At 37.9% G+C, this 25842-nt stretch overlaps 1 protein-coding gene across 1 annotated transcript in view; it reads right to left on the bottom strand.

Moving 5' to 3' along the window:
• The window catches only part of CFAP91 (cilia and flagella associated protein 91), a 131462-nt gene that overhangs the window by 26995 nt on the left and 78625 nt on the right, over positions 1-25842 (bottom strand). The window contains exons 11-13 of the mRNA XM_060099903.1: positions 3431-3547; positions 1904-1975; positions 581-727 (exon numbers count right to left, since the gene is read on the bottom strand). Coding sequence (XP_059955886.1) covers positions 581-727; positions 1904-1975; positions 3431-3547 — 336 coding nt within the window. The remainder of the gene's footprint in view (positions 1-580; positions 728-1903; positions 1976-3430; positions 3548-25842) is intronic.

Here is a 25842-nt window from a genome sequence, read left to right as displayed (position 1 = left end):
CAACAACATTAAATACTATGTGTCTATAGACAAATGCCAGAAGAAAGTAGGAAACACATTTACAGTTGTCGGGTTAGAGCTGCAATTAGCAGCTATTGTCAGTCACACAGAGCTCAGACGACCTGGTGAAAGTCACAGAATATCATATTAACATATTTAATATGCAGTTTAAGGAGTATGAGCTATGTACAGCTCCAAAACTCATAAATGAGTATGAATAGTTTTTAAAATCTCATTTCTCACTTTTTTCTTATTGCTTTAACTACTTATTCATTCTGCTAAGCTCCCACTGAAATATATTAGAGTCACCAAATATTTAAGAAAGATTGGAAGAGAAAACCTTTCAAAATTGTGGGGGGTTTTTCTTTTCTTTTTGCAAATAAGAAACAGAGAGCAGACTCAATTCAGGGAGGGCACAGCCCATTCAAATTCTGGACTGCAGCACCACTGATGAAAAATGCTGGGCTTGTGGGGGGTGTTTCTTTTTCATCACATCATTTATTGTTACTATAATGTTGCTTGTATAATAAAAAAACCAAGGGAAAAAATGGGACAAGAAAAGGAGAGGAAAGGAAAGAACCTTGTGCTCGTGCAAGTTCCTCTGTCGCTGCAAGGCCAGGGTCACCTGCTTCTCGGCTTTCTTCACCAGCCTGTCCTCCTCTTGCAGTGCATGGCTGGTGCGCAGCTCCTGGATCAACTCCAGTCGCTTCTCTTTCCCTTCAAACATCTGTGTCAAGTCAGATCAGAGAGAGACTTGAAAATCAGCATCCGTTGTGCCAGGCACGAGGCCTCGCAGACAGTGACTTGTGAACAGAGAGTTCTGTTCTGCCTTTCGGGGCCACAGAGCAGGTGTGTGCCACAGAGCTAGTGGTCAGCCCTCTTTTCTGCACCTTCAGCTGCTCAGGCAGAGAAGGAGCTTAGCTATAGGTTAGTTAGTTATTGACTCAGTTTCTTAAAATGCCTCTCAAAGACAAGGTGACAACTCTAGGGTCATGTTAAGAAACTAGAGCCTTCTCCTCATTTCCTCTGCTCCTTCCCTAAGAAGGCTGGGGGTGGTATTTTTCATGGTCATATTTTCTTTTCCAAGAGATTTGCTCCTCATCTGGAATACAGGATCTGCTGTCTGAACTTAACTGCTATGTTTCTCCTGGGGAAATATTGGCAGGAGAATAGAGAATAATGCTGAACACAGGATGCTCATCCAGCCTCCCTGAACTTACTCACCATAACTGAGTCTCTTAAGAGTTACAGCTGTCTGGGGAGAAAAAATGTTTCAGCTGAGGCTTTATATCAGTCCATTTTTAAACTGAAGCGTGAGCTTGCTCTAGTGGCACAAATAATCTGGCTAAAGCTTTTAGTCAGGAAGACCAGAGGTGAATTTGCTGGCAGTTAACATAATCCCCCTCAGACTCATATTACTCGCCTGTAAAATGGGTAATTGATACAAAAAAAGAAAAAGAGCTGATATATGTAGAGCAAAGAATATATAATGTGAGCATATGCTAAGAGTTCAAAACTGTAGTTATTACTTAGCTATTTCATTTATTATTCAGGTATTGATAGCTATATACAAATGCAGATAATTGTATTACAACTTTGTGGAAAATAAGAGAATCTACTTGTGATGTTTAGGGTCACAATTCAGGTATGAAAATTGCTGGATTTATCAATTCCAAGGAAGACATTAGCTTCACACTGCCTTGGGTACACTACAGCAAACAGCAGGCGGTCCTTTCTTGCCTTGTTACTGTGCCACTCGGGTAAACTATGGCAACTCAAGAGCATAGTTCCATAGGACAGCAGGGTGCAAGAGGCAATTCACCCCAGGGAACCAAGCACATATGCGTTCTGTAAATCTATTCTCAAAGGAGAAGAACAGGGCCAGTGGTTGCACCCTACGCACCATGTTCTGAACGACTCTGCCCCGGAGTAACTTTTGAAGGTAGATCACAGCCATTTCTATATCTTCTTCTTCCTAAAAGAACAAAGGTAGAACCAAGCAGCTTGAGAACAGCAGCAGTCAGCATCAAATACTTTTTTGAAGATTTTTATCAAGCAAAAGATTTATATCTAGCAAAAAGCTAGATGCCAAAAGGATTTAAAGAGAATAAAACATCATCCCTCTTTGAACATATAGGACTTTAAATGTTACTTACTGTATTGTTAAAATTCATTATTATTTTTTCATGATAAATAAGATATCATTAGTAAATTACATCAGAAGCAGAAAATTCACCCACTGTCATGGTATCCTTACAAATTAAGCCATTTTCATTTTTTCTATATTCCTTTCCAGCAAAATCTTTCTTGAAGAAGTAAGTATTGCTAATAACATCCCTTTTGCAATAGTATTTTCATGTTTGTTCATACGTAGACGAAGAATACAGCTATTCTATATCAGAGTCGAAAATGAGGTGCTTTTCACAAGAATTTAGCTAAACTGGTAAAATAAGAATATAATGGATAAGATCAGCTATCTATAAAAATCACCTTAAATAAGTGTATGTCAAAAGCAGAAAGATCAGAGTCTGCAAATTTACTTAAAGCCCCTCTGAATGCAAAAGTAATCAACAGTGGAATCAATGGCATTAACACTCATGAATGACAACACGTTAACCACAGGCAGTGGTCGGCACAAAGTCTAGAAAAGGGGACACTGCCCAGAAGCACATCGTGTCCAGTCAGCGGGAGCATTCCACTCCCTCCAGAGACATCAGAGCCATCGGAGGTGCTAGTGAGATCTCCCGTCAACGCCCCTCCCTCTGACAAAGCACAACAACCTTCTGTACAATTTGGCTTCTTGTGAGAACTGTCCTGTATTGGGAGATAACAAGCTGACCTCCCAGGAGCAATATCCTGATATACCAGGCAGTTATATTTCTCTCCGTAAAGTAACAAATTTGCATTGTGGCATCTCCAGCAGTTTCTTGTAGGTTTAGTCTGAGTCAGTCCTTTAAATCCTAACCAAATACGGAATGTTGACCAAACTGAGTCTGGGGCCCTGTGAAGGTATGGCCCTGGTCAGGGTGAACTCTCTAAGCCAGTCTTGATGACACCTCGGTATTGCATTCCTCTCTAACTCCAGCTGTCATCAGCCACTTCCTCATGTGGGAAGACAGTTACAGTAACTGATCATCATTCGATCTTCTTTTTTTTTTATTTGACGTACATCAGAATTACCTTCTGATGCCTATTTTTCTTGGGAAGATTTTCTTCTTTGTGTTTTTATTCTTGAAAAGGATTGACTTTAGATTTCATTTCATTTTGCTTGTTTTTGTGTGTGCATTTGAAACATAAGGATAAAGGCAACGTAAGTCATATCTTGGGAAATGAACACTGTTATGTTAGGTTTGTTTTTAACCCAAACTATCTGGAGAATAAACAGCAATACTGAATTTAGCTTTTCAAATAAAAGAAGCTTCAAACTTACATTGGAACTCATCTCCAAAGTTGGAGTTGGAAGTCGAGGTTGAGGTATTGGCTTTCTTTGAAGAAAACGCATTGGTTTCTTTGCTTCAAGGCCCTTATTCTTCTTTTCCAACAGTGCCTGAAATAACACACCAGTGAGTGTCATTTCTTACCTTTGTATTTTTTCCCACTACCAAATCTAGGCCACAGATCTGAATATCAACCAGAAATAATTTTCTCTATGGCCATCCTAGGATGGTTTGGGAAAGTCCAAACCAGGGTGCATCTATGATATTCCCATGCATAAGTTAACCACTGAACAAACAGGAAACATATTCTAGGTGTATCCATTTTAATCAAAAGTTTTGGAGACTTTAAACATTTTTTTTTTGAGTTTTTGAAAGGTTCTGTCATGTGTATATGGAAGCAAACCCCCCAACTCCTGTTCTTCCACATGAGCTAATTTGCTGTTTTAAATGACTGCCTGGGCAATAGAAAATTGTGCTGTGTAGTAAATGACTGAAATATTTAGTATGTTTTGTTGTTATGGGGGAACTAAGGGGCATTAAATGGCAATTATCTCAGTGAAGAGAGCTTTACTTTGGGCCTGAAGGCCTACACATCAAGATTTTTGAATACGGTTCCTTGTGGAAGAGTGTATGTGTTTAAACATGCACTTTATTTTCTTACTTTTGATCATCAAAAATCCTGCCAAAATTATACATAAGATTTTGTTCATCAGTTCCATTTTCAGACATAGGGGGATACTTTTTAACTTAAAAGTATCAAAAATTCTGATCTCTGTGATTTTAAAATCACACTTTCATTACTTTTTCATCACATAATTTTTATATTATTTTTTCCATAAAACACAAATAAGTGATAAAACACTTAAATAAGTGATAAAGCACTAAGCCAAGACTTGAAATTAATAAAAATATGAAAATTATGAGTAAAATTTGGAACCACATCCAATTATTGTGGTTGTAACAGAGCATCTGAGTTTCCTGAAAATAAATCTGATGGCAAATATATATAATAGCTCTATGATAACCCAAACTAATGAATCAACAGGAAGCAGCAGCAGTTTAAAAGTACAGTTTGCCCTTGAACAACATAGGTTTGAACTTCATGGATCCACTTATACATAGATTTTTTTCAATAAATATATTAGAAAAATTGGGGGAGATTTTTGACAATTTTTAAAAACTTGCAGACAAACCACATAGCCCAGAAATATGGAAAAAGTTAGGTATGTCATGAATTCATAAAATATATGTAGATATTAATCTATTTTATCATTTACTACCATAAAATACACAAAATCTATAAAAAGTTAAAATTTATCAAAACTTATGCACATAAACACTTACAGACCAAACATGGTGCCATTCAAAGTCAAAAGAAATGTAAACAAATGTAAAGATGCAGTGTTAAATCATAACTGCATAAAAGTAACTGTAGTAGATACTATACTACTGTAATAATTTCATGACTACCTCTTATTGCTTCTGCTGTGAGCTCAAGTGTTGCTAGTATCCACTTAAAATGTAGGGTGACACTAATCATCTATGAGTGAACAGTTCATCTCTCCAGTTAATTGCATGTCATGGTAACAAATGATCTCTAGCAGTTCTTGTATATTCTTCATTGTGTTTAGTGCAATACCGTAAACACTGAGTAACACTATGGGAGCCATAAGAAGTGCCACTAGTGATGGTGGGAGTGCTCCCAAGAAGCAGAGAAAAGTCGTGACATTACAAGAAAAAGTTGAATTGCTTGATATGCACTGTAAATTGAGGTCTGCAGCTGCAGTTGCCCACCATTTCAAGATAAATGAATCCAGCGTAAGGACCACTGTGAAAAAGACAAAAGAAATTCATGAAGCCATCACTGTAGCTACACCAGCAGATGTGAAAACCTTGGAATCTTTGCAAAATACCTTTTTATCGCATGTTGAAAATGCAGCTTTCATGTGGGTGCAGGATGAAAGGCATACCTATAGACTGTAATATGATTCAAGAAAAAGTGAAGTCATTATAGGAGAACTTAAAGGATGGTGAAGGATCTAAAGCTGGAGAATTTAATGCCAGCAAAGGATGGTTTGATAGTTTTAGAAGGTTTGGCTTAAAGCAAGATAACAGGAGAAGCAGCTTCTCCTGACCAAGAGGCAGAAGATACGTTCCCAGACACCACTAAGAAAATCATTGAGGAGAAAGGATGTCTGCCTGAACAGGTTTTTAATGCAGATAAAAGTACTCTGTTCTGGGCTCCCCTGGTGGCACAGTGGTTGAGAGTCCACCTGCTGATGCAGGGGACACGGATTCGTGCCCCGGTCTGGGAAGATCCCACATGCTGTGGAGTGGCTGGGCCCGTGAGCCATAGCCGCTGAGCCTGCATGTCCGGAGCCTGTGCTCCGCAACGGGGGAGGCCACAACAGTGAGAGGCCCGCGTACTGCAAAAAAAAAAAAAAAAAAAAAAAAAAAAAAAAAAAGTACTCTGTTCTGGAAAACAATGCCACAAAAGACATTTATTAGTAAGGAAGAGAAGCGAGCACCAGAATTCAAGGCAGGAAGGGACAGGCTTACTCCACTGTTCTGTGCAAATGCAGTTGGGTTCTTATCAGGACTGCCCTTATCTACAAAGCTGCTAACCCTCCAGCCTTGAAGGGAAAAGATAATCACCAGCTGCCAATCTTTTGGTTGTAAAAGAAGGCCTGGATGTAAAAGAGGCCCTTTTTCTGGATTGGTTCCATTAATGCATTGTCCCTGAAGTCAGGAAGTACCTTGCCAGTAAGGGACTGCCTTTTAAAGTTCTTTTGCTATTGGACAACATCCCTGGCCAACCAGAACCCCGTGAGTTCAACACCAAAGGTGTCAAAGTGATCTACTTGCCCCCAAACACAATGGCTGTAATTTAGCCTCTAGATCAGGGGGTGATAAGGACCTTTATGACTCATTACACACGGTACTCTGTGGAAAGGATTGTCAATGCTATGGAAGAGAACCCTGATAGAACACCACAAAAGTCCGGAAGGATTACACCATTGAAGATGCCATCATTGTTACAGAAAAAAAAACTGTGAGAGCCATTAAGCCCAAAACAATAAATTCCTGCTGGAGAAAACTGTGTCCAGATGTTATGCATGACTTTACAGGGTTTATGACAATGTCAATCAAAGAAATCATGAAATAGATTCTGGGTATGACAGAAAAGGTGGTGGGGGGGGGTGAAGAGTTTCAAGACATGGATCTTGAAGAAATTCAAGAGCTAAAAGACAGCACACCAAAGGGATGAACAGAAGACAACTTGATGGAGGTGCGTGCTCCCTAACCAGTGACACACAATGCGGATGAGGATGTCGAAGAAGCAGTGCCAGAAAACAAGTGACATTAGAGGATCTGGGAGAACAATTTCAATTATTCAAGGCTGCTTTTGACTTCCTTTTATGACATGGACCCTTCTATGATATGGCCACTGAAACTAAAGCAAATGATGGAAGAAGGATTGGTACCAAATAGAAACATTTTTAGAGAAATGAAAAGCAAAAAAAGTCAGACAGAAATTACAATGTATTTCTGTAAAGTGTGCCTGCCTCTCCTGCCTCCCCTTCCACCTCCTCTACCTCTTCCACCTCTGCCACCCCTGAGACAGCAAGACCAATCCCTCATCTTCCTCCTTCTCTTCAGTCTACTCAACATGGAGACCATAAAGATGAAGACTGTTATGGTGATCCACTTCCACCTAATGAATGGTAAATAATCATGCCATACAGTTAACAAACTACTTATCTGTTGTATATGTGTGTGTCTTTGTGTAAAAATCTAGTAACTATACAAGATGTTTTCATGTCATCATGATCATCATCGCCTAAGTATTCATTGTGTAGAACATTGTGTCCAAGACTTGTATTGAGTTCAATGAAGTAAGATCAAACAAGAGAGCTGTGTTACAGATTTCAACTGAAGAAACTGTTTCAAGAAGGAGAGAGTAACCAGTCAAGTACTGCAGAGAGAAGAGAATTGACCTCTGTGTGGTAGTTAGCAATGCGGAGGGCACTGTTAACGATAACAGATTCATTGGAGAGTCTTTGTTTTAAAGTCTGTTTTGTCTGGAGAAGATCAAGATGGTGGAGTAGGACACAGGACTCACCCCCCGCAACGAGTACATCAAAAATACGGACACAGGACTCACCCCCCCCCCCCACAACGAGTACATCAAAAATATATCTACATGTAGAACAGTTCTCACTAAAAACTAACTGGAGACTTACAGACTTGCACAACCAAGGCTGTAAGAAAGATCCACATGAAACTGGGTAAGTAGAGAAGAGAAATGATCAAGTCACAACCTCCCAGGGGATTCAGAAGAGGAGGGGGTTAAACACAGGCAGAGATCCTTCCTAGGGAGTGAGCAGTTTGAGTCACATATTGGGCATCATAGTCCTGGGGTCTGACACAGGGACAACAAATCCCCTTGGCTGGTTAGAGGGACAGCGGGAATAACAGGAGGACTATGGGAGCCTGTACTCTGCTTGTAAGGAGCATGTGCATACTTGCTTGCTCACAAAGCAGGGCAAAGAGGGCGGACTGAAAATTGCATGGGTGGCTGGCTGGTTTCCCATGAATGCCTCGGCGTGCGCACCAGCCTGAGCTAAGAGAATGCTCCAGCCCTGCTTAAAAGCTTGGCTGTGAGACACAGAAGTGGTTCAGACATAAAGCAGCATCTGAGCAGGGTGGGGACAGCCATTGCTCGTGCTTACACAGGCAGGGCATCAGGGACAGTCCAGATCTCTGGCCCCAGCCAGACTACCACGGTCTGTGCCAAGGCCCGTGCTCCAATCCATGCCAAGTACTCTATACCAGCCCCTCTTGCTCCAGCATTGCTCTCATCTGGGGTAAGGGTGTCAGTGCTGGGAATGGGGAGAGTGCACACTTGGAAGGAATGGAGTCAGCCCAGACCTGACCCTCAGGGCTTCAACGTGGTATAGGAACCCACCCTCAACAGGGCGGTGATGGTCACTGAGCAGAGGGGAAGCCCTGCATTACAACAGGCTTTGGCCCTAGCACCTCCATCTCCAGCCCCACCTTCTACCAAGGTGAGAGTTGCCAACATGCCCTGAGAAAACGTGACTTGTGTTCATGTCAAGTCCAGCTCTCCCACCAAAACCACTGGGTACAGACAGACTGCATAGGGATGCTCCCCCATAAGGACATCCCTTCAAGATCACTACAGGTAACTGTTTCATCTAATTTCATAGAAACAAAGAAAAGCAAAATAAGAAGACAGAGGAATCTGTCTCAATTGAAAGAGCAAGACAAAACCCCTGAAAAAACAACCAATTAAACAGAAATAAGCAACTTACCAGATAAAGAATTCAAAGCATTAGTAATAAGTACGATTTCTGAAGTAGGAAAAAAGGATAGATGAATACAGAGAGAATTTTAACAAGGAACTAGAAAATATAAAAAAGGACAGGTCAGAACACTGAAGAAGACAATAGCTGAAATGAAAACACGTTAGAAAGAATGAATAGGAGACTGGTGATAAAGAAGAACCCATAAGTGATCTGGAGGATAGAATAATGGAAATCACCCAATCAGAGCAAGTAAAGAAACAAAAAATGAGAACAGTTTAATGGATCTATGGAACAATATCAAGGATATCAACGTTTACATTATAAGGGTCCCAGAAGGAGAAAAGAGAAGGGGGTCAAAATGTATTTGATGAAATTATGGCTGAAACTTTCCGAACTTGAAGAAAGAAACATATCCAGGTACTATACAGGAAGCACAGAGTGTCCCAAACAAGGTGAACCCAAACAGACCCACACCAAGACATATCATAATTAAAATAGCAAAAGTTAAAGATAAAGCAAGAATTCTAAAGGCAGCAAGTGAAAAACAAAGAGTCATATACAAGGGAACCACCATAAAGCTATCAGCTGATTTTTCTGCAGAAACTTTGCAAGCCAGAGGGAGGGCCATGATATATCCAAAGTGTTCAAAGGGAAAAATCTGTAACCTAGCAAGATTATCATTTAGAATTGAAGGAGAGACAAAGAACTCAGACAAGCAAAAACTAAATAAGAGTTCATCAGTACTAAACCTACACTAAAAGAAATGTTAAAGGGTCTTCTCTGAGTTTAAAAAAAAAGCCTATGACAAGGAGTAAGAAACTATGGTAAAGGAAAAATCCCACTAGGAGAGGAAAATATATAGTAAAGGCTGAGGATCAACCACTTAAATAAACGAGTACAAAGGTAAAAGACAAAAACTGTAAAAGCAAATATAACTACACACGTAGTGAAGGTATAAACATGAAGACATAAAGTAGGACATCAAAACACAAAATGTGGGGGAAGGGAGCAAAAAAGGTAGATCTTTTACAATGTGTTTGAATTTAAATTACTACCAGTTTAAAAGAAGTAGATTTAGTTATAGATCAACATATATGAATCCCATGGTAACCACAAATCAAAAACCTACAGTAGTTAAACAAAAATGGAGAGGAAAGGAACATAGCATACTACTAAAGAAAATCATCAAACTAAAAGAGAAGAAGCAAAGAGAAGAAATGAAAAGAGAAAAACTATAAAACCAGAAAACAAGTAATAATAAGTACAAACCTAACAATAATTACTTTAAATATCAATGGACTAAATGGTCCAATCAAAAGACATGGGGTGGGTGACTGGATAAGAAAGACAATACAAGAAAGCAGGGGTAAAGTGTTTTGTTTGGCTAATTGAAACTTTGGCTCTCATATGCCAACGCCCAAGCTCTTGAGCCTAATATTCCTTCCTCAACCAGTAGCCTTGATAAAACTTACAAAACTCTATTTGAAGAGTTTATACTTTATTGCTCCTTTTCTCAAACCAGGGAGAGGGTCCTAAAGTAAAAGGAAATGTCTTGTATCTGGATTGTGTGGAGCTAACTTAGGGATATGTATTTTTGAACTCATCCAACTCTATATGCAACTATGTGTATTTTCTTGTATGTAAATTATACTTCAGTCAAGCTGATTGAAAATATTCAGATAAATGTGTACACACACACACACACACACAGAGGATGGTATTAAAATATTACCCCTTTTTGGGCTTCCCTGGTGGCGCAGTGGTTGAGAGTCCGCCTGCCGATGCAGGGGACACGGGTTCGTGCCCCGATCCCGGAAGATCCCACATGCCGCGGAGCGGCTGGGCCCGCGAGCCATGGCCGCGGAGCCTGTGTGTCCGGAGCCTGTGCTCCGCAACGGGAGAGGCCACAGCAGTGAGAGGCCCGCATACAGCAAAAAAAAAAAAAAAAAAAAAAAAAAAATATTACCCCTTTTTAAAAAAAAAAGAAAGCAGGGGTAGTAATACTCATATCAGATAAAATAGACTTTAAAAAAGTCTATAACAAAAGATAAAGAAGAGCTTTATGTAATGATAAAGGGATCAATAAAGATGAGGATATTACACTCATTAACATATATGCACCCATTACAGGAACACCTAAATATATAAATCAAATGTTAACAGACATAAAGGGAGAAGTTGATAATAATACAATAATACTAGGGGACTTTAAATCTGACTTATACCAATGGACAGATCATCCAGACAGGATATCAATTAGGCAACACTGGTCTTAAATGATACAATAAACCAGATGGGCTTAATAGATATCTACAGGACATTCTATCCAAAAACGGCAGAATATACTTTGTTTTCAAGTGCACATGGAACATTATCCAGGATGGATCACATGCCAGGCCACAAGTCTCAACAAATTTAAGAAAATAGAAATTGTGTCAGGCATTTTTTTTTCTACCACAATTGTATGAAACTAAAAATCAGTTACAGAAAAAAAAGGGAAAAGCAAAAACACGTGGAGACTAAACAACATGTTACTAAAAAAAAAAATAGGTCAGTGAAGATATCAAAGAGGAAATACCTCAAGACAAATGAAAATGGAAACACAACTTTCCAAACTTGGTGGAATGCAGCAAAAGCAGTCCTAAGAGGAAACTTTATAGTGATACAGGCCTACCTCAAGAAACAAACAAAAAATCTCAAACAACCTAACGTTGCATCGAAAGTAATTAGAAAAAGAAGACCAAACAAAGCCCAAAGTCAGTAGAAAAAATGAAATAATAAAGATCAGAGAGGACATAAATAAAACAGAGACCAAATAAATAATAAAAAAGATCAATGAAACCAAGGGCTGGTTTTTGAAAAGATAAACACAGTTGACAAACCTTTAGCCAGGCTCCTCAAGAGGAAAAGAGAGAGGACCCAAATCAACAAAATGAGAAATGAAAGAGGAGAAATAACAACTGATATCACAGAGATACAAAAAATAAGGAAATACCATGAATAGTTATATGACAACAAATTGGACAATCTAGAAGAAATGGACAAACTTCTAGAAACATATAACCGTCTAAGACTGAATCAGGAAGAAATAGACAATCTGAACAGACAGATCACTATTAGTGACTTGAATCTGTAAAAAACAAAACAAAAAAATCCCTAAACAAAACACAACAAAAACAAACAAACAAAAACCCTACCAGCAAACAGAAATCCAGAACAAGACAGCTTCATGAGGGAATTCTACCAACCTAGCCTTAACTTTTCCAAAAAATGGAAGAGGATGGAGCACTTCCAAAATAATTCTATGAGGCCACCATTACCCTGATACCAAAACTAGATAAAGACACTGCAAAGAAAATAACAGGCCAATATCTTTCATGAATATATATACAAAAATCCTCAACAAAATATCCACACACCCAATCCAACAATATATAAAAAGGATCATACACCATGATCAAGTGGGATTTATTTGAGGGATGCGAAGATGGTTCGCATCAATCAATATACACCACATTAACAAAAGGAAAGGCAAAAATCATATAATCATTTCAACATAGGCAGAAAAAGCATTTGGCAAAATTCAACATCCATTCATGATAAAAATTCTCATCCAAGTGGATATAGAGGGAACATACCTCAACATAATAAAAGCCATTTATCACAGAGCCACAGCTAACATCATACTCAATGGTGAAAAGCTGAAAGCTTTTCCTCCAAAATCAGGAATAAGACAAGAATGCCCACTCTTGCCACGTCTATTTAACATAGTGTTCGAAGTCCTCATCACAGTAATCAGACAACAAAAAACAAAAAACTGCATCCAAATTGGAAGGGAAGAAGTAGAGCTGTCACTATTTGCAAATGACATGATACTATATATAGAAAGCCCTAAAATTTCCACAAAAGAAACTATTAGAACCAATAATTCAGTAAAGTTACAGGATATGTGCTTTTCTATATACTAATAATGAACTATCATAAAGAGAAAGCAAGGAAACAATCCCATTTAAAGTCACATCAAAAATAATAAAATACCTAAGGAATAAACTTACCAAGGAGGTCAAAGACCTCTACTCTGAAGCTATAAAACACTGATGAAGGAATTTGAAAATGATACAAAGAAATGGAAATATATCCTGTGTTCTTGAATTGGAAGAATTAATATTGTTAACATGTCCATACTACCCAAAGCAATCTACACATTTAATACAATCCCTATCAAAATATCCATGACATTTTCAACAGAACCAAAACAAATAACCCTAAAATTTATATGTACCACAAAAGACCCTGAATTACTAAAGCAATCTTAAGAAAAAAGAAAAAAGCTTGAGGTAACATGCTCCCTGAATTTGGACTATACTACAAAGCTACAGTAATCAAAACAGCATGGTACTGCCATAAAAACAGACACATAGATCAACTGAACAGAATAAAGAGCTCAGAAATAAACCCATGCACTTATTTTCAATTAATCTTTGTCAAAGGATGCAAGAATATACAGTGGAGATAAGACAGTCTCTTCAATAAGTGGTGCTGGGAAAACTGGACAGCTACATGTAAAAGAATAATATTAGAAACTTTCCTCACACCGTATACAAAAATAAACTCAAATGGATTAAAGACCTACATGTAAGAATGGAGACCATAAAACTCCTAGTAAAGAACATAGGCAGAAAACTCTTGGACATAAATTGTAGCAATATTTTTTATGGACCTGTCTCCTAAGGCAAAAGAAACAAAAGTAAAAATGAACAAATAGGACCTAATTAAACTTGAGCTTTTGCCCAGCAAAGGAAACCATCAACAAAATGAAAACACAACCTACTGAATGGAATAAAATATATGCATATAATATGACTGATAAAGGGTTATTATCCACAGTGTACAAAGAGATCATACAACTCAGTATCAGAAAAACAAAAGACCCGATTAAAAAGTGGGCAGAAGACTTGAATAGACACTTTTCCAAAGAATACATACAGATGGCCAGTAGGCACATGAAAAGATGTTTAACATCGATAATCATCAGAGAATGCAAATCAAAACCACAATGAGAGAGTGGCTATCACACTCATACCTGTCAGAGTGGCTATCATCAAAAAGACCACAAATTATAAATGTTCGTGAGTATGTGGAGAAAGGAGAACCCTTGTATACTGTTGGTGGGAATGTAACTTGGTGCTGCTACTTTGGAAATCACTATGGAAGTTCCTCAAAAAAAAAAAAAAAAAGAAAAGAAAGAAAGAAAGAAAAAATTAAACTGCCACGTGATCCAGAAATTCTACTTGTGGATATATATCCAAAGAAAACAAAAATACTAATTTGAAAAGATACGTGTACCCTCATGTTCAAAGGATCATTATTTACATTTGCTAAGACATGGAAGCAACCAAAGTGTCCATCAACAGAAAAATTCATAAAGGAGATGTGGTGTATATATACAATGGAATATTACTCAGCCATAAAAATGACTTAAGTTCTGCCATTTGCAACAACGTGGATAGATCTAGAGAGTATTATGCTCAGTGAAGTAAGTCAGACTGAGAAAGACAAAGACTGATGTTATCACTTATATGTAGAATCTAAAAAATTAAACAAACAAATGTATATAACAAAACAGAAATAGATCCACAGATACAACAAACTAGTGGTTACCAGTGGGGAGAGGGGAGGGGGGAGGGGCAAGATAGGGATAGGGGTAAGATTAAGAGATATAAACTACTGTGTATAAAATAGATAAGCAACAAGGATATATTGTATAGCACAGGGAAATATAGCCATTGTTTTGTAACAACTTTACAGTATAATCTATAAAAATCTTGAATCACTGTGCTGTACACTTGAAACTAATAAAATAATGTAAATCAACTGTACTTTAATAAGAAAAAAGACTGTATTGGAGTGGATAGTCTATCTTAACGTAGGCAGAAGGTGAGTGATAGTTAATATAAAATTAATAATGTGTTAGTTTTATTATTGGTTTATAACTTTGCTTTCAAAGAATTACATTACCATACCAAATGCCTCTCTCTCTCATAATTTGATATGCCTATCACCCTATTACCACAAGTAAGTGACTTTTTACAAAAGTGTAACAGTGTTTCCAAGTCTGTGTTATGAATATGACTGTAATACTATATGCCATTAAAATTTTATATTTCATTCATTAGTGTATGGGCTAGGCTATGTGAAGAAATTGTATTGATTACAGTAGGCTACCATTAAGCAATCATATTGCCACTTCTTTGTTATCAACGCATCAATCGTTATTCCTGTAAGTAAAAATAAACTTTTTTACGTAATTTTTTCATTTTTAATGTTGGTGTTAGTAGTACATATAACTTCTACTGTATTTTGTATCATATAACGCAATATTGGCAATAATGATATAGGTAGGTACTGACTGACAGAGGATTCATCTTGTCAACAGATGACATAAAGTTATGGTATCAATAAATACAGTACAGTACTGTAAATGTATTTTCTCTTCCTTATGATTTTCTTAATCTTTTCTCTTCTTATTGTAAGAATATAGTATATACTACATGTACAAAATACGTGTTGATTGACTGTTTCTGTTATCAGTAAGGGTTCTTGTCAACAATAGTCTATTAATAGATGGATTTAGGGAGAGTCAAAAGTTTTAAACAGGAGTCAAGATGGTGCAGTAGGTGGACACAAGGTTCGTGTCTCCTCACAAGTAGGGCATCTACTAGGCACTAGTGGGGGACCTTGGACACCTAAGGGGATGGGAGGAATCCCCATGTGACCAGGTAGGACGTGGGAGGGGGAAGAAAAGTAGAGGTGGGATGGGACCGACGCCCCTGAGGGGGAGCTGGGGGAGGGGAGAGATTCCCACGCTTGGAGTGGCCCACTCATGGCATGGGGATTGGTGGGGATGGAGAGGGACCTTTGGAGGGTCAGGGGATTGGAAGGGAACATGGCCAGTGTCTCCCCCACCCCCTCAGACCCAAGAAAGCCTGCTGGGGACCTGGGCCTGAGCCCCCCACCCCCAGGGCCCCCTGCAGCTGACTGGGACCCGGGTTTGAGCCCTGCACCCCCAAACCAAGGTCTTTTCTGGCCGTGTGGGTCCTGGGCCTAAGGGCCCACACACACACACTAAGGCCTCTCTGGCTCTTTTTTTTTTTTTTTTTTTAATCTTTTAATTTTTTTTAATTTTATTTTTTCATTTAATCTTTATTTTTTTATTTTTTTGCTGTGCTGGTTCTGTTTTGCTTTGTTGTTGTGGTTTAATTTTAATTATTCTAATTTTATTTTTTATTCTTTGTTATTGTTCTGTTCTTTTTTATTCGTTGCCCTTTTTTTTCTTTTGCCATGCCACATGGCTTGTGGGGTCTTGGTTCCCAGGCTGGGGTTAGGCCTGAGCTCCTGTGGAGGGAGTGCCAAGTCCAAACCACTGGACTAACAGAGAACCTCAGGCCCCAGAGACTATTAATAGGTGTGAGTTCTCCCAGAGGTCCTCATCTTGGCACTTAGACCTGTCTCCAACCAACTGCCTACAAACCCCAGTGCTGGACGCCTCAGGCCAAACAGCCAGTAAGAGAGGAACACAGCTTCACCCATTAAAATAAATGAGATGACAAAAAAATACATTAGAGATGAAGGAGGAATGTAAAAACCTACAAGACCAAATAAATGAAGAGGAAATAGGCAACATACCTGAAAAAGAATTAAGAGTAATGACAGTAAAGATGATCAAGAATCTCAGAAATAGAATGGAGGCATGGATCAAGAAAATACAAGAAATGTTTAACAAGGATGCAAAAGAACTAAAAAACAAACAGTGATGAACAACACAATAAATGAAATGAAAAATACACTAGAAGGAATCAACAACAAAATAACTGAGGCAGAAGAACGAATAAGTGAGCTGGAAGATAGAATGGTAGAAATAACTGCCAAGGAGCAGAAAAAAGAAAAAAGAAGGGAAGACACTCAGAAACCTCTGGGACAACACTAAATGCACAAACATTCAAATTATAGGTGTCCTAGAGGAAGAAGAGAAAGAGAAAGGGTCTGAGAAAATATTTGAAGAGATTATAGTCAAAAACTTCCCTAAAATGGGAAAGGAAATAGCCACAAGTCCAAGAAGTGCAGAGAGTTCCATACAGGATAAACCCAAGGAGAAACACTCTGAGACACATATTAATCAAACTAACAAAAATTGAATTCAAAGAAAAAACATTAAAAACAGCAAGAGAAAGGCAACAAATAACATACAAGGGGATCCCCAAAAGGTTAAGAGTTGATCTTTCAGCAGAAACTCTGCAGGCCAGAAGGGAGTGGCAGGATATATTTAAAGTGATGAAACGGTAAAACCTACAACCAAGATTACTCTACCCAGCAAGAATCTCATTTAGATTCAACAGAGAAATCAAAAGCTTTACAGAAAAGCAAAAGCTAAGAGAATTCAGCACCACCAAACTAGCTTTACAACAAATGCTAAAGGAACTTTTCTAGGTGGGAAACAAAAGAGAAGAAAAAGACCCACAAAAACAAACCCAAAACAGTTAAGAAAATGGTAATAGGAACATACATATCGATAATTACCTTGAATGTAAATGAATTAAATGCTGCAACGAAAAGACACAAACAGGCTCCATGGATACAAAAACAAGACCTGTTTGAGACTTCCTCACTGGTCCAGTGGTTAAGACTCCATGCTACCAATGCAGGGGGTGTGGGTTTGATCCCTGAGAACTAGATCCTCCATGCTGCAGCTAAAGATCCTGTGTGCCACAGCTAAGAGCTGGCACATCCAAATAAGTAATAAAACAAACAAACAAACAAAAAAAACAAGACCTGTTTATATGCTATCTACAAGAGACCCACTTCAGACCTAGGAACACATAAAGACCGAAACTAAGGGAATGGAAAAGATATTCTGTGCAAATGGAAATCAAAGGAAAGCTTGAGTAGCAATACTCATGTCAGATAAAATAGACTTTAAAATAGAGACTGTTACAAGAGACAAGAAGGGCACTACATAATGATCAAGGGATCAGTCAAAGAACAAGATATAACAATTATAATATTTATGCACCCAACATAGGAGCACCTCCTCAATACATAAGGCAAATGCTAAAAACCATAAGAGGGGAAATTGACAGTAACACAATAATAGTGGGGGACTTTAACACCCCATTTACACCAATGGACATATCATCCAGACACAAAATAAATAAGGAAACACAAGCTTTAAATGACACAAAAGACGAGACAGACTTAATTGATATTTATAGGACATTCCACCCGAAAGACATTTTCTTCTCAAGTGCACACAGAACATTCTCCAGGACAGATTACATCTTTGGTCACAAATCAAGCCTTGGTAAGGTTAACAAAATTGACATTGTATCAAGCATCTTTTCTGACCACAACACTATGAGATTAGACATCAGTTCATGAAAAAAATTGTAAAAAACACAGACACCTGAAGGCTAAACAATACACTACTAACTACCCAAGAGATCACTGAAGAAATCAAAGAGGAAGTCAGAAAATACATAGAACCAAATGACAATGAAAACATGAGCACCAAAACCTATGGGATGCAGCAAAAGCAGTTCTAACAGGGAAGTTTATACCAATTCAATCTCACCTCAAGAAACAAGAAAAATCTCAAATAAACACTCTAACCATACACCTAAAGCAACTAGACAAAGAACAAAAAAAACGCCAAAGTTAGTATAAGGAAACAAATCATAAAGATCAGAGCAGAAATAAATGAAATCGAAATGAAGAAAACAATAGCAAAGATAATAAAACTAAAACTTGGTTCTTTGAGAAGATAAACAAAATTGATAATCCCTTAGCCAGATTCACCAAGAAAAAAACGGAGAGGGTTAGGACCCATGCAGAAGGGGAGGGGCACCACATGGAAAAGAGGGCCTCTGGAGTGTGGAGTTCCCGAGTTTGGAGCTTCAAGATGGCAGAGGAGTAAGACGTGGAGATCACTTTCCTCCCCAGAAATACATTAAAAATACATCTACATGTGGAACAGCTCATACAAAACACCTACTGAACACTGGCAGAAGACCTCAGACTTCCCAAAAGCCAGTTGGCTGACAGAGTCTTGGTGCACCAGCCGGTTGTCAGGCCTGAGCCTCTGACGTGGGGGAGCCAAGTTCAGGATATCGGTCCACCAGAGACCTACCGGCCCCCTGTAATAGCAAACGGCGAAAGCTCTCTCAGAGATCTCCATCTCAATGTTAAGACCCAGCTCCACTCAACGACCAGCAAGCTACAGTGCTGGAAACCCTATGCCAAACAACTATCAAGACAGGAACACAACCCCACCCATTAGCAGAGAGGCTGCCTAAAATCATAATAAGGCCACAGACAGCCCAAAACACACCACCAGACGTGGACCTGCCCACCAGAAAGACAAGATCCAGCCTCATCCACCAGAACACACACACCAGTCCCCTCCACTAGGAAGCCTCCACAACCCACTGAACCAACCTTACCCACTGGGCACACACCAAAAACAACAGGAACTACGAACCGGCACCTTATAGAAAGGAGACCCCAAACACAATAAGTTAAGCAAAATGGGAAGACAGAGAAATACACAGCAGAAGGAGCAACGTAAAAACTCAACAGACCAAACACATGAGGAAATAGGCAGTCTACCTGAAAAAGAATTCAGAGTAGTGATAGTAAAGATGACCCAAAATCTTGGAAATAGAATGGAGAAAATACAAGAAACGTTTAACAAGTACCCAGAAGAACTAAAGAGCAAACAAACAATGATAGAAAACACAATAAATGAAATTTAAAATTCTCTAGAGGGAATGAATAGCAGAATAACTGAGGGAGAAGAATGGATAAGTGACCTGGAAGATAAAATAGTGGAAGTAACTACTGCAGAGCAGAAGAAGAAATAATGCAAAGAATTGCGGACAGTCTCAGAGACCCCCGGGACAACATAAAACACACCAACATTTGAATTATAGGGGTCCCAGAAGAAGAAGAGAAAAAGAAAGGGACTGACAAAATATTTGAAGAGATTATAGTTGAAAACTTCCCTAATATGGGAAAGGAAATAGTCAATCAAGTCCAGGAAGCACAGAGACTCCCATACAGGATAAATCCAAGGAGAAACACGCCAAGACACATATTAATCACACTATCAAAAATTAAACACAAAGAAAAAATATTAAAAGCAGCAAGGGAAAAGCAACAAATAACATACAAGGGAATACCCATAAGGTTAAGAGGTGATCTTTCAGCAGAAATTCTGCAAGTTAGAAGAGTGGCAAGACATATTTAAAGTTGATGAAAGAGGAAAACCTACAACCAAGATTACTCTACCCAGCAAGGATCTCACTCAGTTTTGATGGAGAAATTAAAACCTTTAGAGACAAGCAAAAGCTGAGAGAGTTCAGCACCACCAAACCAGCTTTACAACAAATGCTAAAGGATCTTCTCTAGGCAGGAAACATAAGAGATGGAAAAGAACTGCAATAACAAACCCAAAACAATTAAGAAAATGGGAATGGGAACATACATATAGATAATTACCTTACATATAAATGGATTAAATGCTCCCACTAAAAGACACAGGCTGGCTGAATGGATACAAAAAACAAGACTTATATATATGCTGTCTACAAGAGACCCACTTCACACCTAGAGACACATACAGACTGAAAGTGAGGGGATGGAAAAAGATATTCCATGCAAATGAACACCAAAAGAAAGCTGGAGTAGCAATTCTCATATCAGACAAAATAGACTTCAAAATAAAGACTGTTAGAAGAGACAAAGAAGGACACTACATAATGATCAAGGGATCGATCCAAGAGGAAGATATAACAATTGTAAATACGTATGCACCCAATATAGGAGAACCTCAATATATAAGGCAAATACTAACAGCCATAAAAGCGGACAGTAACACATTCATAGAAGGGGAATTTAATCAACAGGGAAAAATCGACAGTAACACATTCATAGTAGGGGAATTTAACACCCCACTTTCACCAATGGACAGATTATCTACATTGAAAATAAATAAGGAAACACAAGCTTTAAATGATACATTAAACAAGATGGACTTAATTACTATTTATAGGACATTCCATCCAAAAACAACAGAATACACATTTTTCTCAAGTGCTCATGGAACATTCTCCAGGATACACCATATGTTGGATCACAAATCAAGCCTTGGTAAATTTAAGAAAACTGAAATTGTATCAAGTATCTTTTCCCACCACACCGCTATGAGACTAGATATCAATAACAGAAAGAGATCTGTAAAAAATACAAACACATGGAGGCTAAACAATACACTACTTAATAATGAAGTGATCACTGAAGAAAACAAAGAGGAAATCAAAAAATACCTAGAAACAAATAACGAAGGAGACATGACGACCCAAAACCTATGGTATGCAGCAAAAGCAGTTCTAAGATGTAAAGTTATAGCAATGAAATGTTACCTTAAAAAACAGGAAACATCTCGAATAAACAACCTAACCTTGCACCTAAAGCAATTAGAGAAAGTAGAACAAAAAAACCGCAAAGTTAGCAGAAGGAAAGAAATCATAAAGATCAGGTCAGAAATAAATTAAAAAGAAATGAAGGAAACAATGGCAAAGATCAATAAAACTAAAAGCTAGTTCTTTGAGAAAATAAACAAAATGGATAACCATCAGCCAGACTCATCAAGAAAAAAAGGGAGAAGACTCAAATCAATAGAATTAGAAATGAAAAAGGAGAAGTAACAACTGACACTGCAGAAATACAAAAGATCATGAGAGATTACTACAAGCAACTCTATGCCAATCAAATGGACAACCTGGAAGAAATGGACAAATTCTTAGAAATGCACAACCTGCCGAGACTGAATCAGGAAGAAATAGAAAATATGAACAGACCAATCACAAGCACTGAAATTAAAACTGTGATTAAAAACCTTCCAACAAACAAAAGCCCAGGACCAGGTGGCTTCACAGGCGAATTCTATCAAACATTTAGAGAAGAGCTAACATCTATCCTTCTCAAAATCTTCCAAAATACAGGAGAGGGAGGAACACTCCCTAACTCATTCTACAAGGCCACCATCACCCTGATACCAAAACCAGACAAGGATGTCACAAAGAAAGAAAACTACAGGCCAATATCACTGATGAACATGGATGCAAAAATCCTCAGCAAAATACGAGCAAACAGAATCCAACAGCACATTAAGAGGATCATACACCATGATCAAGTGGGGTTTATTCCAGGAATGCAAGGATTCTTCAATATACACCAATCAATGTGATACACCATATTAACAAATTGAAGGAGAAAAACCATATGATTATCTCAATAGATGCAGAGAAAGCTTTCGACAAAATTCAACACCCATTTATGATAAAAAACCCTGCAGAAAGTAGGCATAGAGGGAACTTTCCTCAACATAATAAAGGCCATATATGACAAACCCACAGCCAGCATCGTCCTCAATGGTGAAAAACTGAAACCATTTCTACTAAGAGCAGGAACAAAGAAGAAGATATAAGAATTGTAAATATTTATGCACCAAACATAGGAGCACCTCAATACATAAGGCAAATACTAACAGCCATAAAAGTGGAAATCGACAGTAACACAATCATACTAGGGGACTTTAACACCCCACTTTCACCAATGGACAGATCATCCAAAATGAAAATAAATAAGGAAACACAAGCTTTAAATGATACATTAAACAAGATGGACTTAACTGATATTTATAAGACATTCCATCCAAAACAACAAAATACACATTTTTCTCAAGTGCTCATGGAACATTCTCCAGGATAGATCATATCTTGGGTCACAAGTCAAGCCCTGATAAATTTAAGAAAATTGAAATTGTATCAAGTATCTTTTCCAACCACAACGCTATGAGACTACATATCAATTACAGGAAAAGATCTGTAAAAAATACAAACACATGGAGGCTAAACAATACACTACTTAATAACGAAGTGATCACTGAAGAAATCAAAGAGGAAATTAAAAAATACCTAGAAACAAATGACAATGGAGACATGACGACCCAAAACCTATGGGATGCAGCAAAAGCAGTTCTAAGAGGGAAGTTTATGGCAATACAATCCCACCTTAAGAAACAGGAAATATCTCGAATAAACAACCTAACCTTGCACCTAAAGCAATTAGAGAAAGAAGAACAAAAACATCCCAAAGTTAGCAGAAGGAAAGAAATCATAAAGATCAGATCAGAAATAAATGAAAAAAAAATGAAGGAAACGATAGCAAAGATCAATAAAACTAAAAGCTGGTTCTTTGAGAAGATAAACAAAATTGATAAACCATTAGCCAGACTCATCAAGAAAAAAAGGGAGAAGACTCAAATCAATAGAATTAGAAATGAAAAAGGAGAAGTAACAACTGACACTGCAGAAATACAAAAGATCATGAGAGATTACTATAAGCAACTCTATGCCAATAAAATGGACAACCTGGAAGAAATGGACAAATTCTTAGAAATGCACAACCTGCCAAGACTGAATCAGGAAGAAATAGAAAATATGAACAGACCAATCACAAGCACTGAAATTGAAACTGTGATTAAAAATCTTCCAACAAACAAAAGCCCAGGACCAGATGGCTTCACAGGGGAATTCTATCAAGCATTTAGAGAAGAGCTAACACCTATCCTTCTCAAACTCTTCCAAAATATAGCAGAGGGAGGAACACTCCCAAACTCATTCTACGAGGCCACCATCACCTTGATACCAAAACCAGACAAGGATGTCACAAAGAAAGAAAACTACAGGCCAATATCACTGATGAACATAGATGCAAAAATCCTCAACAAAATACTAGCAAACAGAATCCAACAGCACATTAAAAGGATCATACACCATGATCAAGTGGGGTTTATTCCAGGAATGCAAGGATTCTTCAATATACGCAAATCAATCAATGTGATACACCATATTAACAAACTGAAGGAGAAAAACCATATGATCATCTCAATAGATGCAGAGAAAGCTTTTGACAAAATTCAACACCCATTTATGATAAAAACCCTGCAGAAAGTAGGCATAGAGGGAACTTTCCTCAACATAATAAAGGCCATATATGACAAACCCACAGCCAGCATCGTCCTCAATGGTGAAAAACTGAAACAATTTCCACTAAGATCAGGAACAAGACAAGGTTGCCCACTCTCACCACTCTTATTCAACATAGTTTTGGAAGTTTTAGCCACAGCAATCAGAGAAGAAAAGGAAAGAAAAGGAATCCAAATGGGAAAAGAAGAAGTAAAGCTGTCACTGTTTGCAGATGACATGATACTATACATAGAGAATCCTAAAGATGCTACCAGAAAACTACTAGAGCTAATCAATGAATTTGGTAAAGTTGCAGGATACAAAATTAATGCACAGAAATCTCTTGCATTCCTATATACTAATGATGAAAAATCTGAAAGTGAAATCAAGGAAATACTCCCATTTACCATTGCAACAAAAAGAATAAAATATCTAGGAATAAACCTACCTAAGGAGACAAAAGAACTGTATGCAGAAAATTATAAGACACTGATGAAAGAAATTAAAGATGATACAAATAGATGGAGAGATGTACCATGTTCTTGGATTGGAAGAATCAACATTGTGAAAATGACTCTACTACCCAAGGCAATCTACAGATTCAATGCAATTCCTATCAAACTACCAATGGCATTTTTCACAGAACTAGAACAAAAAATTTCACGATTTGTATGGAAACACAAAAGACCCCGAATAGCCAAAGCAATCTTGAGAACGAAAAACGGAGCTGGAGGAATCAGGCTCCCTGACTTCAGACTATACTACAAAGCTACAGTAATCAAGACAGTATGGTACTGGCACAAAAACAGAAAGATAGATCAATGGAACAGGATAGAAAGCCCAGAGATAAACCCACGGACATATGGTCACCTTATCTTTGATAAAGGAGGCAGGAATGTACAGTGGAGAAAGGACAGTCTCTTCAATAAGTGGTGCTGGGAAAACTGGACAGGGACATGTAAAAGTATGAGATTAGATCACTCCCTAACACCATACACAAAAATTAGCTCAAAATGGATTAAAGACCTAAATGTAAGGCCAGACACTATCAAACTCCTAGAGGAAAACATAGGCAGAACACTCTATGACATAAATCACAGCAAGATCCTATTTGACCCACCTCCTAGAGAAATGGAAATAAAAACAAAAATAAACACATGGGACCTAATGAAACTTCAAAGTTTTGCACAGCAAAGGAAACCATAAACAAGACCAAAAGACAACCCTCAGAATGCAAGAAAATATTTGCAAATGAAGCAACCGACAAAGGATTAATCTCCAAAATTTATAAGCAGCTAATGCAGCTCAATAGCAGAAAAACAAACAACCCAATACAAAAATGGGCAGAAGACCTAAATAGACATTTCTCCAAAGAAGATATACAGACTGCCAACAAACACATGAAGGAATGCTCAACATGATTAATCATTAGAGAAATGTAAATCAAAACTACAATGAGATATCATCTCACACCAGTCAGAATGGCCATCATCAAAAAATCTAGAAACAATAAATGATGGAGAGGATGTGGAGAAAAGGGAACACTCTTGCACTGCTGGTGGGAATGTGAATTGGTACAGCCACTATGGAGAACACTATGGAGGTTCCTCAAAAAACTACAAATAGAACTACCATATGTCCCAGCAATCTCACTACTGGGCATATACCCTGAGAAAACCATAATTCAAAAAGAGTCATGTACCAAAATGTTCATTGCCGCTCTATTTACAATAGCCCGGAGATGGAAACAACCTAAGTGTCCACCATTGGATGAATGGATAAAGAAGATGTGGTACATATATACAATGGAATATTACTCAGCCATAAAAAGAAAGGAAATTGAGCTATTTGTAATGAGGTCGATAGACCTAGAGTCTGTCATACAGAGTGAAGTAAGTCAGAAAGAGAAAGACAAATACTGTATGCTAACACATATATATGGAATTTAATAAAAGAAATGTCATGAAGAACTTAGGGGTAAAACAGGAA

Source organism: Mesoplodon densirostris, chromosome 5, assembly GCF_025265405.1.
Source record: "Mesoplodon densirostris isolate mMesDen1 chromosome 5, mMesDen1 primary haplotype, whole genome shotgun sequence".
Taxonomy (NCBI): Eukaryota; Metazoa; Chordata; class Mammalia; order Artiodactyla; family Ziphiidae; genus Mesoplodon; species Mesoplodon densirostris.
Note: the sequence above shows the minus strand (reverse complement) of the source record. Positions and strands in the feature narration are given on the sequence as shown.